The 17,632-nt window shown below is 43.1% G+C and overlaps 2 protein-coding genes across 3 annotated transcripts; both read right to left on the bottom strand.

The window, feature by feature from the left end:
- Positions 1-867: 867 nt before the first annotated feature.
- Positions 868-17,415, bottom strand: LOC134018512 (mitochondrial glutamate carrier 1-like). 2 transcript variants are annotated; one of them, XM_062458490.1, is made up of 9 exons: positions 17,193-17,415; positions 4,636-4,761; positions 4,223-4,278; positions 3,009-3,099; positions 2,793-2,911; positions 2,400-2,595; positions 1,648-1,805; positions 1,450-1,525; positions 868-1,357 (listed from the first exon to the last, which is right to left on the bottom strand). In XM_062458490.1, the coding sequence occupies exons 1-9, from the start codon at positions 17,210-17,212 to the stop codon at positions 1,198-1,200; spliced, it is 1,002 nt and encodes a 333-aa protein (XP_062314474.1). In that variant the 5' UTR covers positions 17,213-17,415; the 3' UTR covers positions 868-1,197. The 2 variants fall into 2 exon arrangements, with proteins under 2 accessions (XP_062314474.1, XP_062314473.1); XM_062458489.1 differs by lacking the exon at positions 17,193-17,415 and adding an exon at positions 5,481-5,705.
- LOC134018513 (thyrotropin subunit beta-like) lies at positions 9,082-15,629 on the bottom strand. Its single transcript, XM_062458491.1, has 2 exons — positions 10,348-15,629; positions 9,082-10,004 (listed from the first exon to the last, which is right to left on the bottom strand). Exons 1-2 carry the CDS (start codon positions 10,510-10,512, stop codon positions 9,714-9,716), a joined length of 456 nt encoding a protein of 151 aa, XP_062314475.1. The 5' UTR covers positions 10,513-15,629; the 3' UTR covers positions 9,082-9,713.
- Positions 17,416-17,632: the final 217 nt, after the last annotated feature.

Genomic DNA, 17,632 nt, shown 5'->3' with positions numbered 1-17,632 from the left:
TCTCTTCCACAACGTGGGGAAACCTAGAGTGTATATGGTGGCTCCCAAGGCTTTGTAGGTTTTTGAATCAGTGCACTGTTAGGTTTAGTTGGGTGGGGGTTGGAAAGTGTAGCCATTTCAGACGTTTGAGAATCACTACCAGAGTAAAAAAAATCACGTTTTATATTCAAAACGGCCCTGAAATCCCTGCAAGGCTTTCCCAAATGAGAGGTGGCGGTTATTCTCTACTCCCATTTACCTGCTGCAATGCTGCTATTGGTGGTTCGAAACAACATTGTTGTAAACTGTTTTGTTTGGGACTGGATGACTGCAAATGGCAGCCATTTTGGGCGGAACCAGCAGGGATTGATATGGCCATAATAAAAACAATAAAGTACATTGACAATAACATTCCAGATAATTACATCAACCTTTAAAACAGGATTGAAGATGTTCAAGTATGTTGATGTTCATTCCCCAAATAATGCTATGCTTATTTGCTAACAAGATTTACATTGTGACAGTTGTCCGTGACCCCTCACCTACTAAAAGCGAGAGACAGGCTGAGTAAGTCGCCCAAGCTAGGGTTGCAGGGAAGGGTTAGGGGTGAGGGATATGAAACACATTTTGGGTCGAAGATAGAGATACGATGTAAAGTAAGTCTGTCTAACCCTGCTCCTGGAAGACTACCCTGTCAGTTTCCAATCCAACCCAAATTGTAACAAACATGATACAGCTTGTCAACCAACTAATCACTAAAAATCAAGTGTGCTGGATAAGAGTTGTAATTCTAATCCACAGGACAGTAGGGACACAAAGTTGGGCAGCCCTACAGATGATGGATAGTAAAAGGTCTTGGAAACGGGTAGGTCTGTATTTGAGGTTGAGGTAAGGAGGCAGTGTCCCTCATTGAGGGACTCTGAATCCATAAGGGTTGCCAGGGGCACTGAGGAGAAAACAGACGATAATATATTTCTTTCTCTCCCTACTGTTCCCTAAGAACCGCACAAAACTGCAGTTTCATTTGCAGCTTATCAAATATGCCAGTTCGATGTTCTACAGAGACATCAATTTGAAAAAAAAATTGCCACTAGTGATCCCATTGGCTTTTCTCCACCTTGTGGCTGCGCTTTGGGTGTGTAGCTGCCTTATCAGAAATGCATTTTTTACAAGGCTGGCGGGGGGGGTGGGTGGGGAGGATGATGGTGTGTGGTCGCCTTAGGCAGAGTAGATGTTGTAAGGCGTGTATCCTAGCAGAAACTCCCCCACGCCTACAAAGTACATGACCTGGGCTATTCCGAACAGAGGGGCGATGACCAACGCCCTGCAGCCTGCGCCCTTCAGGAACGCTCCTGGACCCTCCTTCTTCAATATCTTACTGCAGAGACACAGACAACCAGGGAGTCAATCACTGTCGACAAGGAACAAAGTAAACATTTGTGTTCCGGGGGGGGGGGGGGGGGGGTGTACCTGATGCAGTCTACCACTCCGCCGTAGGTCTCCTCATTGGCTCCCTTGCTCAGCGACTGGAGCCTGGTTTTGATCACTGAGGTAAACAAGAAAACCACAACAAGGCCGGGTCAACGACAAAACGTCGGGACGCAAACTAGTTGACACTCTCCTTTTTTTTTGCCATATGTGTTTTGGTTGCAGTTCGGCCCTGCTTACCGTCGCAAGGGTTGACCGCCACGGCGGCAGTCGACCCGGCCAAGCAGCCAGACAGGAAGGACCAGTAGAAAGGAACGCTGGTGTCCTGGGACGAGCGCTCACCCAGCTGGTTCAGGTGGGCGAAGAGCGGGAAATAGACCACCGAGAATGGAATGTCCCTGACGTACACACACAGACAGGCAGAATAGAGAGAGAGAGACACACAGAGACAGGCAGAATGGAGAGAGAGAGACACACACACAGACAGGCAGAATGGAGAGAGAGAGCCACACAGAGAGTGAGAAAGGGACAACATCCTAAAACCACAGAAACACAAATCCCAGAGACACAAAGTACTCTAGCTAGTACTCTGGTAGCTGCACAACCCTGTTCTTTCTGAGCATGTTGTCCTGTAACCCCACACACCTCATTCTACTAATTAGCTGGTTTACAAGCTAAATCATGTGTGTTACAACCCGCGTTGGAATGAAAACCTACAGGAGGGTAAATCTCCAGGTGAAAGATTTGACAGCATTGTTAACTACAGAATGCATGAGGAGTCAGGCTGTCTTATCAAACACAAATTTCTCCTGCCGGGGGATCACAAAAGTGGCATCTTCTGATCTCACATCACCCACGCACTCTTAGAGGATCTACAAGGGATTCCTCCCCCCCACCCTTCCCTTCCTCCTCCCTCCTCCCCTCCTCCCCTCCTCCTCCCCTCCCCTTCCCTCCCCTCCTCCTCCTCCCTCCCCACCTCCCTCCTTCCTCACCTCATCAGGGTGGCCCCCAGCCCCTGGTACAGGCCTGTGATGCCCTTGGTTCTCAGCAGCTCCCTGGTGATCTGGGTGGCCGACGCTCGCAGCACCTGGGGGGCGGGGCCGGCCGTGTACGAGCGTCTCAGAACGGCGTTGGCTCCTCCCACCTTCAGGACGGGCACCATGTTGGGCATGACTCTCTGCTGCGCCACTGTTTGTAGAGAGAGAGGGGGGGTAGGAGGGGCGTGTTCAGCTGGACCCAACACTTCAAACCATGGGCTGTGGGATCACTGTCACAGTATGCATCTCATCCCTGATCGGTAGCTACGACAGTAGGGGGACTATAATACTAAACTAGAATTTTCCCTGATGTTTGTCTGGAGCCAAAATGGCGTCCGGCTTCCTCACCAAGCCTGCCGGCATCTTGCAGCTGGATCTTCAGCATCTCCATGGGGGTGGTGATGATGACCTGGCACATCCCTGCTCCACATCCCGCCAGCATCTCTTTGGAGACCGTCAGCCTGCCACTGAAACACACACATTGATATGAGTGGGTACATTAGACACAGCTGTACATGCAGCGGTCGGTCAAGTCTATTCAAGTATTGTGAATATTTTGCTTACCCGTCTTTACTAAGCTGGTGGCGGAAGAAGTCGTTGGCGGCCAGTTTGATGGCCTTCTCTGGGGTCACCAGGGTAAGGTTCACTGCAGCTCCTAGAAAACACCAAAAGTCAGTCTAACCAGATATTTACACTGAGGGTGCTTAGCACAAATATTGCAGATGTATTGACTTCAGGTTTTGACAAACTTTGATGAAAAAATACTAATTTCTCATCTTTTTATATTCTTGGACAGTTTAGACCAGTGGTTCTCAACATTTTTCTGTCAGGACATAATTTCAAGAATGATATCCTCTTACTATAGAATTACACTACTCCATACACCTGAGGGTCATGTTCTATAGTTTGAGAACCACTGCTTTAGACAAACTAGGCTAAACATCAATGCATGCGCGAGAATCTGTTTGACGGTGTTAATGATTCACAGAGTGAGGGAAGACAGAGAACAGGCAGAGATAAATTAAGCACTAATGCTAGACTACGGAAAGGGGGGGGAATTTAAAAGAAGAGTGTAATAACATGTAGTAATAACATGTGTTCAGAGAGAAAGCATAGACTTAGAACAGCAGAGGACAGCAATATAGAAAAAATACATTGTTTGCCTTTAGTGGGGGCCGTGCCATTATGGCTAGCCTCAACTGGCCATGGGCTTCTAGTTAATCTGCAACATGAAGAACAGGGATGCAAACAACACACAGAGTAGCATTTGACACTGAGACCCGTGAGAGTTCTTTTCTTTAAAACCACACAAGCACAGAACAGAACAACTCACAGGCCTCTTGCAAACATGTCTAACACGTCAAACCCTATCCTTGTTCAACCCCAAACTCGCAGCCAACACATCTCAAAGTCATTCAATGCAGGGTGATGGGGGGAGGGGGGCGGGAGGGGGGCAGGAGGGTTACTGACACCTGAGTCATACCCCACCAGACCTGTCAAGGCAGGTTACCCTGGAGGCTGTATTATCTACAATAAATACCATACCGTTATCAGCCAACTTTTTATCAACTTTGATTCCTTTAAAAGCTGTAGGGACATGTCTATTTTTGCCGTTGACTGTACAAAGTCAAACCTATCTTCTGTTAATGTGCCTAAAGCTTAGTTCTAGCATGACTGGACTTTATGCAGTACTGTTGCAGGTAATGGTCGACGTCAAATAGATATTCCAAACTGAGAGAAATCCGGACACAGAAAATGAGCCCAGCTTAGAATCTCACCTCTGTACATTCCAAAGTAGCCCTCTGATCTCACCGTCTTCATGAGACAGTCCATCCTGAGAAAGGGAAGAGAGGATTACAACCTATTTTGAGGGAAACCAACTCGGCTTAAGAACCTTGCAACCAAAAGAAAAGCCATAATCTATACAAACACAGATAGACCCCTTCATACAACAACATTTAAATAAAGTTGTGTTGTCCTATGGAAATTGGATCATGGTCAGGTGAAGAGACACACACAGTTTCTAGAAAAATTCCTATTACTGAGAAAGACTTGTGCTATACATACCAGTCAGCAAAACAGGTTTTGACGAAAAAGTGTTGAATAAAAGGAGACGTTAGCTTTCAGAAAACCTGTTCCCAAGCCTTCTTTCTAAAGGGTAATGAGGTCATGTGTGCTTGTGTGGTCTCACATGTTCTTATAGAGCAGCTGCCCACATCGTTGGTTCTGCAGACGAGTCTTGGCCAGGTCGATGGGGAACACACAAGTGACTCCTACTATGCCTGCTATCCCCCCGTTGATCAGTTTGGCTGGGAGGCTGCAAACACACACACACATTTCATTTTACATTTACATTTAGTCATTTAGCAGACGCTCTTATCCAGAGCGTCTTACAGTAAGTACAGAGACATTCCCCCGAGGTATGTAGGGTGAAGTGCCTTGCCCAAGGACACAACGTCATTTGCCTGGCGGGGAATCAAACCGGCAACCTCCGATTACTAGCCCAATTCCCTAACCGCTCAGACACCTGACTCCCTCCTTTCAAATACCAAAACATTCCCATTGTCCTAGCAGAAACACTCACTAACATGATTGTCAACAATGGCAAAGAAACGAACGACAAAGTACAGACTGACATGCACTTTGTCCAAAAAAAGCATCCTAATTCTTTATTTGTCTATTAGACTGATCCTGTCTACGTTAAAATGTAGACATAGACTACTGGACACTGTGTTGGAAGGTGAGTGTTTATGTGTGCATGGATATAAATGCATGTTTTGTGCCTGCAGCCTAAGTGACATGCCCCTACATTCCAAAATAATTAGCAAGAGCCTTCACTGTATAGAACCCCCCAGACAAATGTAGCCACACGTGTGTTTATTAACCACTTGTGTCTCAAAAGTTGTTTTCTGATTGAAATTCAATTCACATAAATTCAGTGTCATTATCCAATAGATTTCCACACAGTGATGAACATTTTCTTACTTTGACCGATAGAGCGATGCCTGCTGAAATGACCACAAACAGGGGACCTACCTGATCTGTTGCTGGGCCATTGTGCTAGTCCTGTGAGTTGGGAAGACAGGAGATCCGGGGTGTTCCTGGGGCTGGAGACTGAGGCTGAGCGTGTGGTGACTGGAGGAGGAGAGCAGGCAGCAGATTCCCAAGGAGTTACTGAGAAAGGCAGAGTGAAGAGAGTTGCACAGTTATATATATAGTCCAGCTAGCATGCCCCGGTGCTGCCAGCAGCCCTGGGCCTGCACAGGACACTCCCCCTCTCCACTCCCCTCCTACTGACACAGCCAGCAGGTTGAGATGAGAAGCCTTCTTTCTCAGAACACACAATGAACACACACCCACACAAAGTAGATCCAAGCCAATTTAAATGCCAAATACCCAAACACTGTAATTATGCAAAACCCAAACCTGTTCAGACAAGATACTGGTAAAAGTCGAACTTAAAGCTAAAGGCTTTGCAGGGTGGTTTGTGGAGTACATTTCAGAATGACTTTTAATAATAACTTTTATTATTATATACTTTTTTCATCTTTTTGTAAAACAACAGTCTTTTGAAGGTTATTATAACAGTACCACCCACGAGCTAACAGCTTTTTAAAAGGGTTAGATGTTAGTTTAGATATTAGGGTTAGTTATTATCTTGTATGTGTGTTACATTTTTATATGAGTATGGGGCCATGGGGGGCCTCCCATACCTATGTAGACAATAAACCAATATTTTTTATTTTATTTTTTACACATTCAGATTTTTCTCACCCTTCTGTATTCATGTTATCATCCGGTTGAGGGATCATGAGCTCATTTTCTCAGCCTCATTCATTTAAGGTCAAGAGGTATCTCTTTTTTCATTCAGTCTATATCAGTTGTTTCTCCCCCATGCTGAGGGGGGACAAGGTCAGCTCTCTCAGCCTCCCTGATGGACTACACACGCTGGGATCCACATTTACATCATTATTGATGATGTCATGTTCCACAGGTCCTATACAATGGTAACAACAATACAGTGGTTGTCATTATTGCTCCCACGCATTGCATTCGTCAAGTCTGTTTTCCCCAGTCCCAGATGGGTGGACTTGGGCCCCCCATCAGATCGCCTCTGTCTCTCTAACCCCCCCCCTCTCTCTCTCTCTCTCTCTCTCTCTCTCTCTCTCTCTCTCTCTGATATATTTGGTTAGAACATTCTGGGCCTCATTCACCAAATGTTCTTGAGAACAAATTTGTTCTTAAACCCCACTTACGCAGTTTTCACGAAGATTCTGGCATTCACCAATGTTTTCTTATTTGGGATTTGTTCTTAGGTAAGAACAGAATTTACGCACACCCAAGAGCACTCTTACACACTGAGCTTACATGTTTGCACAAAATAAGTAGTTATACCGTTTTCGTCCATTCTAATTTAAAATGGAATATTTCTCTCCTTTATAATTTTACAACTAATAATTTTCATTATTTTACACATATTTTTGTATGTTTGTTTGAATAAATACACACTACACTTACACTTCTGCTCATTTGTAAAGCACTTTGAATTGCCATTGTGTATGAATTGTGCTAGGCCTATATAAATAAACTAGCCTTGCTTTGCCTTCAATTCACATCAACTATGTTAACAGGGAACCTTGCCATCCAATAATAAGTGACATATCACGGTATTTATAGGCACAAAGTAGGCTTATTCCGCACACTAGGACTACACCACACAATGGCGTATTTATTGCTGCTGCAAAATTTTGCAGATCGTTCCCTGAGAAGGGAACGCATCTTCCTTGACCATACCCATTTATTTGCAGAGTGACGAGTAGGCCTACCTGTTGGGACGCTTTAGGCTACCAAGAACAGTCCTCATGGATATTTCAACTGTCTTCTAGGCTATGTTTTGAAACATGTTTTTTTGCTTTAGAATTCAGATTAAAGTTAAACCATTTGTTTTTCACTTCATCAGTTCTGCGCCCTTCTCCAGGTACAGCGTTCACTGCATGAGTAATTGCATTCCATGCATCGGTTTTATTCACTGCTTTGTATCCACCACTGACGCTACTAAATATGATGTGTCGTTTGTCGCTAACTTCTTGCAGCAGTACCTCCACTTCAGAATTACTAGTTTATCTGTAGTCGAGGCCGCCCTCCACCATCTTTACCACGTGTTTTCGACATTTCTCTGAGTGTGCACACGGCCAGGGGCGCCGTATAGGGGGGAAAGTTAGGACAATTCAGGGGCCCAAAAAAATACGAATATAAATTATAAACTTTTTTTTTTTTTTTTTTTTATGGGGCCCCAAATTCCTGCCGGTGCTCCTGCACACGGCCCTGCCATCTCATACCCTTTTATGGGAATTAACCGGGCGTTTACCTATGCTAAATAGGAGCAATGGGGCACGAGCTTTCAACTTACGACATATTGGGATTCATCATTCTAAGACCACACCTGCGAACAATTCTGCTGTATAGGAACACTTCATGAATCACACTTAAACTTTTCTTAGGGAACTTTCTTAAGAACAAATGTAAGAAATAACTTAGGAAGATATTGGCGAATGAGGCCCAATGTGAATTCATTTATTGAAAGATTTACCTTACAGGACACAAAGGGGTATCACCACTGTGGACTTTGAATCATGTTCCTGAAATGGAAAAGGGTGGCATATCGATGACATTTGAGGGTAACAAAACCATGTTACTTAAATTTGATAGTCATTTGATTTCCCATTGGCAGAAAGATAAACTGATTGAGAAATTGAACCCCTGGACATCAAGTCCAGAGTCTGATGACCCTGAATGTCCAGAAGCTTACATGCTGGAGACCAGGGGGCACAGGAGTGCAGCTCCAGGTTCTTGTGTCCCAGGCATAGCGAGGATCTCTCCCCAGGAGACAGTCAGTATAGGAATCATAGGGGCTGCAGGCCCTTAGACGCACCTCAGGATTTCCGGAATCAGAGTCTTCAATGAACTGTCCCTGTGACAAAAAATCACAAAAATACACAGAAATCTAATAGCAGAAACACAGGAATAAAACATTGCCCCACTATTGCTATATATATATATATATATATATAGTTATGACTATTGTTATGATTGACATACCGTGTTGGAAGACAGGCTCAGGACTTTGCCAGGCTCAGGGGTCTGGAACACCTGTACCTGGCCTTCTAACTTACAAAGCTTACTCTGGTAGGGAAAAATCTTCTGAGGAACACTGGTGGTTAGTGTCTTCACCTCAGACGGCACCGGGGGAAGGACGAGGCTAATGAAAAGCCAGAGGGTGGTGAGCATAGACATTTTGTAAGTGTTGATCATGCTCAAACACAAATAGTGTAATAGTAGATCACAAGTTCATTGCTGAATTTAGATATTTTGCTTACGTAAGGACACACTTATACCTGCAGTTCAGTTGGGATTCACTTGTCTCCATTCTTTTCCTGAACCTAAACATTTTGAGTGTTATGTATTCATTACAATTGATCTAGTAATTTATTATCTTGTGTATGGTATTGTAACTAAGTTTGCAGGGGCGGGGACATGACACAAGGGCAAAGTACCCAGATGGTCTTTTACCATCTGCATGCAACAGCCCTGTGGAAGGTCACAGTCCTATATTCATGCATCTGCATTAATAAAGGTCATCATGTACTCATTTAAATAATCCTATTAATTAATAGGATTAATCCTCAATTAATTTAACTAAACTTAATGTGCAGCAGAATAATCTTTATTTTAATGAACTGATATTTTCAACACAACTGATATTGAATAAATGCTTGTTAGCTGACCACAACATGACAAAACAATATTGCCAATGTGAATGCATTAAAGCATGTAAGAGTTACCTATATCATAAAAGTTTCTTTACCAAAGAGCTTGATATAAATTAAAACAGATAACAGTTAAACAGTCTTAAAATCAAGGTATTACAAAATGGCATTTATACACTAGCCCTGTAGGTTCACCAATACGACCTACTTCGGACTGTAATGCATCTAAAGCTTCACTGTTCAGGTCAAATGCCTGTTATTATTATTATTGTAATGAAAAACATGCCAGTGTATCAAGCTCCAATTTATCAGAACTGAACACTTCAAAACGTACAAATAAAGGCTCAACACAGACTGTTTCATAAATATACAATACTACAACCCAAATACCTATTTTACCAGCAAAAGGTTTACAACACAGTACAGCTTAGCTCAGTATGGGTAAACCCAAGCCATGTATCCTTGCAGTAAGTAAGAGGTAGAATGCTTCCAAAATCTGCCCTCAGTTCTTGGAGGGACGGCTCCTCTTGCCTGCACGCGTTCTGTTCCTCCTCGCGGGCTGCCTGAAGGGGCAGGAGCTGGGGATAGGGTGGGCCTGGCGCCTGTGGACACAGTGGTGTGTGTGTCCATCGCAGCGGGCACAATGGCAGCTTCGGGACTCGGGGTAGTAGAGCAGGGAGCTGATGTTCTGTTGGCAGCCTGGCACATGGGCTGCCAGATAGGCCAGAGTGTGGGGCATGCAACCCTGCTGGATCAGGTAGCTCTTACCCACCCGCCCCTTAACGTTGGTATCCTGGAATAGAGACAAGCGGTTCAGTGATATAAAAAAGATAAACAATATACAAGAGTTCATTAGGTCTTGAAGCTAATTACAAATCAGTGTTCTAACCTTTCTTTTTCTTTTGTCTGTACTTGTTTGCATGTATGTGGGTGGTAGGACTGAGGTATTTTTCATTTCAAATCAAGTCAAAATAGTTAGTTTAATGTATCCCAAAGGACCCCTTTTAAATCTCTTGCTAATTTACTAGTATAGAAATTCCAATAGTTCAAGTATTTTTCGGAATTAGAATAAAACTGGCGTATACTTTAAACCTTGGTGCATCGATTGCATGTGTACAGCGTGGACAAACTCTTACCTGGGAGTGACAGAAGCCGCTGCAGATAGTGGTGTTGACCGCCATACACTGATCGCATCCATGTTTCTCGATGAGCAGGGTGTAATTCTCCAGCATGCAGTCACACACCACTCCCATGGCCCCCATCAACACACCCAGCAGCCCACAGGTGAACACACCCAACATGCTGTCTCCACACACAGACACACCATTCACTGACACTCTGCTCCGACTTCCAAACACCCTTGTCTTCTCTTCCCTTGGCTTGGACGTCTGTTCTTCTCAGGGATGGTGGAGGACTTTGCTCTCCTGTGCAGTTCTCTGGAGGATAAAGAGGTCTCCGTGGACCCAGAAGCGCCCATTGCTCTTTTTATGGAGGGACTTAATCCACACTGATCCCTTCTGGATCTCTTATCTGCCATGGCAAACACGAAGGATCTCCTGCCTCCCACTGCCCTAAAAAAATCACATGCACCCCTTCAACGTGCTCTGACCGAGAGGTTCTGGACACACCCACGCTCACACGCACAGACAGACAGTCAAATAGTGCAAGTTTGTGTCAGTATGAATGGGATCAGGTAAGTGTGTGGGTTGCGTGTTACACAGATAGGGCCTCTCAGGGCATGTGTGTTGGACAATGCACCGAGCCATGAGTGCTGATGCTGGGCTGTGGCTCACATGTTTCTGACCCACCTGAGAGGAGAGGCCATGCGTTATCTGATCCACTAATTTTCCCAGTATTCCCCTCTGGGCCTTATCGCCAGAGTGGCCATGTGCCCTCAGATCCAGGGTTATGTAGAGCATGGTTGCCACGGTTACTGACAACAACTGAACGCACACGGGGGGCACCCAGCCTGTGTGCTGTGAAAGCAGCAGGGCTGGGGACATGACCTCAAAACAAAGACACAACCATGAATCTCTGATCAACTTTACAACCCTCCCCCCTAATCTTTGACCAACTGTATTCTGACCGTAACTCTAACCTCTCCATGTATGTAAGTATGTATCTGTCTAGTATACTGTATATTAAGTATCTAGTAAGCTTCATTATATTCTGACTTTTAATGAATTACTAAAGATGCCTGTCTCGTATGAACTAAACACAAGACACAACAAAATTATTAATAATAAATATATATATTTATTACACAATTCACAAAACAGACCTCTAATAATGTTATCTCCTGATTAGCACTATCTGAATAGAATATTAAAACGGAGGTTTGCGGTGTAGATGTGTGGACACGTTCACATGGACTTATATAACTGTCACAGTTATATCGGGGGTCACAAGCGTGGGGCTGACCAATCAGCAACACCTGGAGTCACACCACTAAACCTTTTCCAAAACAGGACAGAACAGTTATCTTGTTGCATATGTTCAATAACAGGTGGGTCACCCAGGTGGGTCACCGTCGGTAGATAGTGTCATTGACATTCGTCTGGCTTTACCTTTGAAGGACACTAGAGAGTATATCTACATATCTAAATAGGACTACTTGGTTGTGTTTTTCTACACATATATCTGTAGAATGCCAAATTGTATATTTGTGTTCAAAGGTTTAGTTGAGTTATGAGATAAACTGGCCCCAAGTCACAGTGACCCAAAGGTAATAGTATTTCTTAAGACAATAAGAGGGTTTAATGACAAGAAAAATATTTTCATATTTTGTAAAAACTATATATTTAACATACCAAGAATGTAATAAACTCAGCTTCTAATGGATACACGTTACTCAAGCCATGTCCAACTTATCCCATTCACAGACCCAAAACCCCTCCAGGTCAAATTAAATAATGAATCATAATAATGAACATTTATAAAAGCAACAATAGTGAACTCGTTCATTCCATCACCTCTTCTATCTCGGCCTTGTTCCGATTATATTCGGGTTTAAATTGCGCATGTCCCATCCAGAAAAGCTTAAACTGCGCTTGCGTCGTCCAGAAGCGATTTGTCCAGAAGCTGTAAACAAAGTCAGCATAATGAGGGAGGGGTTGTTTTTACGGCAATAGATTGTGATCTGTTTATTTTTAGACTCTTGTTCTGGACACTGTGGCTGTCTTGTGAGAACGGAGAACGATTTGAGATGCGTGTGTTCTTACAATGACTTCTGGGAAAATCAGATGCGTTCTCGCTGACCAAGTCACCATCGGATGCATCCTCGATGGACGTGGATTGATAAAGTAAAACTTGAAGAGTGGGGGGAGAGTAGTCTGAATTGGGTTCTGGAGCTGTGCTCCAACTCATACATTGCACTCATTCGCCAGCCGTGAGTGTTTCCAAGCTCGTGAGTTCATATCCACCAGTTGCACGTATTTGGTAGCAACTGGTTTCTCCTATGATTTAACTCACAGCAGCCCAGTTTCTGTGCACTCACTCACGTCAGGTGACATCCTGCTAGGACATTAATTGGCTCTTATCTCAGACCTTCCCCGAGGTTATTTATTGGAGTGATCAGCACTCTGCACGTGACCTCTACAATGAGCTTCCGCCCACTGAAAATAGGTATCTGATTAACTCAGCTATATACATACAGCAAGATTTGGAAATTACATGTCATGGTGTGTGAAAACAATTTGTATCCAGGCTGTTATTTACAAGCATAAAGCAAATAACTACATCTATTACCATAATTCAGTGGCTAGTATACCATGTTTTGCCTTGCTTTCACATTTTTGGACAAAGGAAAGAGGCATGCTGGGAAAATGTAAATCAGAAATATTTTGATTGGTCAATGTGGGTCACCCAGTTGGGTCACCCACCAATGGGACAAAAGCTATCATCTCTCCATACTAAACTCTCATAATATCTCTGTATTGAAAGATGATATTAGAATAGATCATTTCAAATCTGCTCTAGCATCTTCCGCACGTATACCTAGATTTGAATGTCATGTTTTTGTCCACACAGACATTTGCAGTGCTGCCAACCAAATCATCCTTAATTCCATTGAGCTCAAGCTGGAGTTGGAGGTGTTCTGTTTCTTACATTCACCCAGGGCATCTATGTGGTCATGCAGGGGTTGCTCCAACAGCCACACTCCTGTTTCCTAACAGTCATGTGTGTTTTGGAAAGGCAGCCTCTAAAGAGCTCTGTCCCAGCTACACAGGTTATCTGGCTGCTTAACCCTCCTACTGTCCTGGGGTCATAATGACACAAAATCATTCAAACCTATGAAATTATATAAAACATGAACCCAAGTACATGGCTTCCTAAAATTACCTTTTGACTTTGTTTAAATATGTCGGTAGATAGTGTCATTGACATTCATCGGGCTTTACCTTTGAGAGACATCAGAGAGTATATCTAAATATATAAATATGACTATTTGGTTGTGTTTTTCTATCTGTAGAATGCCAAATTGTATATTTGTGTTCAAAGGTTTAGTTGAGTTATGAGATAAACTGCTCACAGTGACTCAAATGTAATAGTATTTCTTAAGACAATGGGTTTAATGACAAGAAAAATATTTTCAGATTTTATAAAAACTATATTTAAAATACCAAGAATGTAATAAACTCAGCTTTTAATGGATACACGTTACTCAAGCCATGTCCAACTTATCCCATTCACAGACCCAAAACCCCTCCGGGTAAAATTAAATAATGAATCATAAAAATGTATAATCGCAACAATAGTGAACAATATTGAACTCGCTCATTCCATCACCATCACTTCTATCTCGGTCTTGGTGACATTATATTCGGATTTAAATAGCGCATGTCTCATCCAGAAATGCTTAAATTGCACTTGCGTCATCCAGAACCAATGTATCTGTCTCGTGTAAACAAAGTCGGCATAATGACGTTTTTACGGCAATAGCCTGTGGTCTGTTTATTTTTAGACTGGTCCCGACACTGTATTTTAGAAAGTAAAACTTGAAAAGTGGGGGGAGAGTAGTCTGAATTGGGTTCTGGAGCTGTGCTCCAACTCATACATTGCACTCATTCGCCAGCCGTGAGTGTTTCCAAGCTCGTGAGTTCATATCCACCAGTTGCACGTATTCGGTAGCAACTAGTTTCTCCTATGATTTAGCTCACAACAGCCCAGTTTCTGTGCACTCACTCACCCATGTCAGGTGACATCCTGCTAGGACAGTAATTGGCTCTTATCTCAGACCTTCCCCAAGGTAATTGGTTGGAGTGATCAGCACTCTGCACGTGACCTCTACAATGAGCTTCCGCCCACTGAAAATAGGTATCTGATTAACTCAGCTATGTACATACAGCAAGATTAGGAAATTACATGTCATGGTGTGTGAAAACAATTTGTATCCCGGCTTTTATTTACAACCATAAAGCAAATAACTACATCTATTACCATAATTCAGTGGCTAGTATACCATGTTTTGCCTTGCTTTCACATTTTTGGACAAAGGAAAGAGGCATGCTGGGAAAATGTAAATCAGAAATATTTTGATTGGTCAATGTGGGTCACCCAGTTGGGTCACCCACCAATGGGACAAAAGCTATCATCTCTCCATACTAAACTCTCATAATATCTCTTTATTGAAAGATGATATTAGAATAGATCATTTCAAATCTGCTCTAGCATCTTCCGCACGTATACCTAGATTTGAATGTCATGTTTTTGTCCACACAGACATTTGCAGTGCTGCCAACCAAATCATCCTTAATTCCATTGAGCTCAAGCTGGAGTTGGAGGTGTTCTGTTTCTTACATTCACCCAGGGCATCTATGTGGTCATGCAGGGGTTGCTCCAACAGCCACACTCCTGTTTCCTAACAGTCATGTGTGTTTTGGAAAGGCAGCCTCTAAAGAGCTCTGTCCCAGCTACACAGGTTATCTGGCTGCTTAACCCTCCTACTGTCCTGGGGTCATAATGACACAAAATCATATTCAAACCTATGAAATTATATAAAACATGAACCCAAGTACATGGCTTCCTAAAATTACCTTTTGACTTTGTTTAAATATGTCGGTAGATAGTGTCATTGACATTCATCGGGCTTTACCTTTGAGAGACATCAGAGAGTATATCTAAATATATAAATATCACTATTTGGTTGTGTTTTTCTATCTGTAGAATGCCAAATTGTATATTTGTGTTCAAAGGTTTAGTTGAGTTATGAGATAAACTGCTCACAGTGACTCAAATGTAATAGTATTTCTTAAGACAATGGGTTTAATGACAAGAAAAATATTTTCAGATTTTATAAAAACTATATTTAAAATACCAAGAATGTAATAAACTCAGCTTTTAATGGATACACGTTACTCAAGCCATGTCCAACTTATCCCATTCACAGACCCAAAACCCCTCCGGGTAAAATTAAATAATGAATCATAACAATGTATAATCGCAACAATAGTGAACAATATTGAACTCGCTCATTCCATCACCATCACTTCTATCTCGGTCTTGGTGACATTATATTCGGATTTAAATAGCGCATGTCTCATCCAGAAATGCTTAAATTGCACTTGCGTCATCCAGAACCAATGTATCTGTCTCGTGTAAACAAAGTCGGCATAATGACGTTTTTACGGCAATAGCCTGTGGTCTGTTTATTTTTAGACTGGTCCCGACACTGTATTTTAGAAAGTAAAACTTGAAAAGTGGGGGGAGAGTAGTCTGAATTGGGTTCTGGAGCTGTGCTCCAACTCATACATTGCACTCATTCGCCAGCCGTGAGTGTTTCCAAGCTCGTGAGTTCATATCCACCAGTTGCACGTATTCGGTAGCAACTAGTTTCTCCTATGATTTAGCTCACAACAGCCCAGTTTCTGTGCACTCACTCACCCATGTCAGGTGACATCCTGCTAGGACAGTAATTGGCTCTTATCTCAGACCTTCCCCAAGGCAATTGGTTGGAGTGATCAGCACTCTGCACGTGACCTCTACAATGAGCTTCCGCCCACTGAAAATAGGTATCTGATTAACTCAGCTATGTACATACAGCAAGATTAGGAAATTACATGTCATGGTGTGTGAAAACAATTTGTATCCCGGCTTTTATTTACAACCATAAAGCAAATAACTACATCTATTACCATAATTCAGTGGCTAGTATACCATGTTTTGCCTTGCTTTCACATTTTTGGACAAAGGAAAGAGGCATGCTGGGAAAATGTAAATCAGAAATATTTTGATTGGTCAATGTGGGTCACCCAGTTGGGTCACCCACCAATGGGACAAAAGCTATCATCTCTCCATACTAAACTCTCATAATATCTCTTTATTGAAAGATGATATTAGAATAGATCATTTCAAATCTGCTCTAGCATCTTCCGCACGTATACCTAGATTTGAATGTCATGTTTTTGTCCACACAGACATTTGCAGTGCTGCCAACCAAATCATCCTTAATTCCATTGAGCTCAAGCTGGAGTTGGAGGTGTTCTGTTTCTTACATTCACCCAGGGCATCTATGTGGTCATGCAGGGGTTGCTCCAACAGCCACACTCCTGTTTCCTAACAGTCATGTGTGTTTTGGAAAGGCAGCCTCTAAAGAGCTCTGTCCCAGCTACACAGGTTATCTGGCTATAGACTGATCCTGTCTACGTTAAAATGTAGACATAGACTACTGGACACTGTGTTGGAAGGTGAGTGTTTATGTGTGCATGGATATAAATGCATGTTTTGTGCCTGCAGCCTAAGTGACATGCCCCTACATTCCAAAATAATTAGCAAGAGCCTTCACTGTATAGAACCCCCCAGACAAATGTAGCCACACGTGTGTTTATTAACCACTTGTGTCTCAAAAGTTGTTTTCTGATTGAAATTCAATTCACATAAATTCAGTGTCTTTATCCAATAGATTTCCACACAGTGATGAACATTTTCTTACTTTGACCGATAGAGCGATGCCTGCTGAAATGACCACAAACAGGGGACCTACCTGATCTGTTGCTGGGCCATGGTGCTAGTCCTGTGAGTTGGGAAGACAGGAGATCCGGGGTGTTCCTGGGGCTGGAGACTGAGGCTGAGCGTGTGGTGACTGGAGGAGGAGAGCAGGCAGCAGATTCCCAAGGAGTTACTGAGAAAGGCAGAGTGAAGAGAGTTGCACAGTTATATATATAGTCCAGCTAGCATGCCCCGGTGCTGCCAGCAGCCCTGGGCCTGCACAGGACACTCCCCCTCTCCACTCCCCTCCTACTGACACAGCCAGCAGGTTGAGATGAGAAGCCTTCTTTCTCAGAACACACAATGAACACACACCCACACAAAGTAGATCCAAGCCAATTTAAATGCCAAATACCCAAACACTGTAATTATGCAAAACCCAAACCTGTTCAGACAAGATACTGGTAAAAGTCGAACTTAAAGCTAAAGGCTTTG

The sequence above is a fragment of the Osmerus eperlanus genome, chromosome 4, assembly GCF_963692335.1.
Source record: "Osmerus eperlanus chromosome 4, fOsmEpe2.1, whole genome shotgun sequence".
NCBI classification, from domain to species: Eukaryota; Metazoa; Chordata; class Actinopteri; order Osmeriformes; family Osmeridae; genus Osmerus; species Osmerus eperlanus.
Note: the sequence above shows the minus strand (reverse complement) of the source record. Positions and strands in the feature narration are given on the sequence as shown.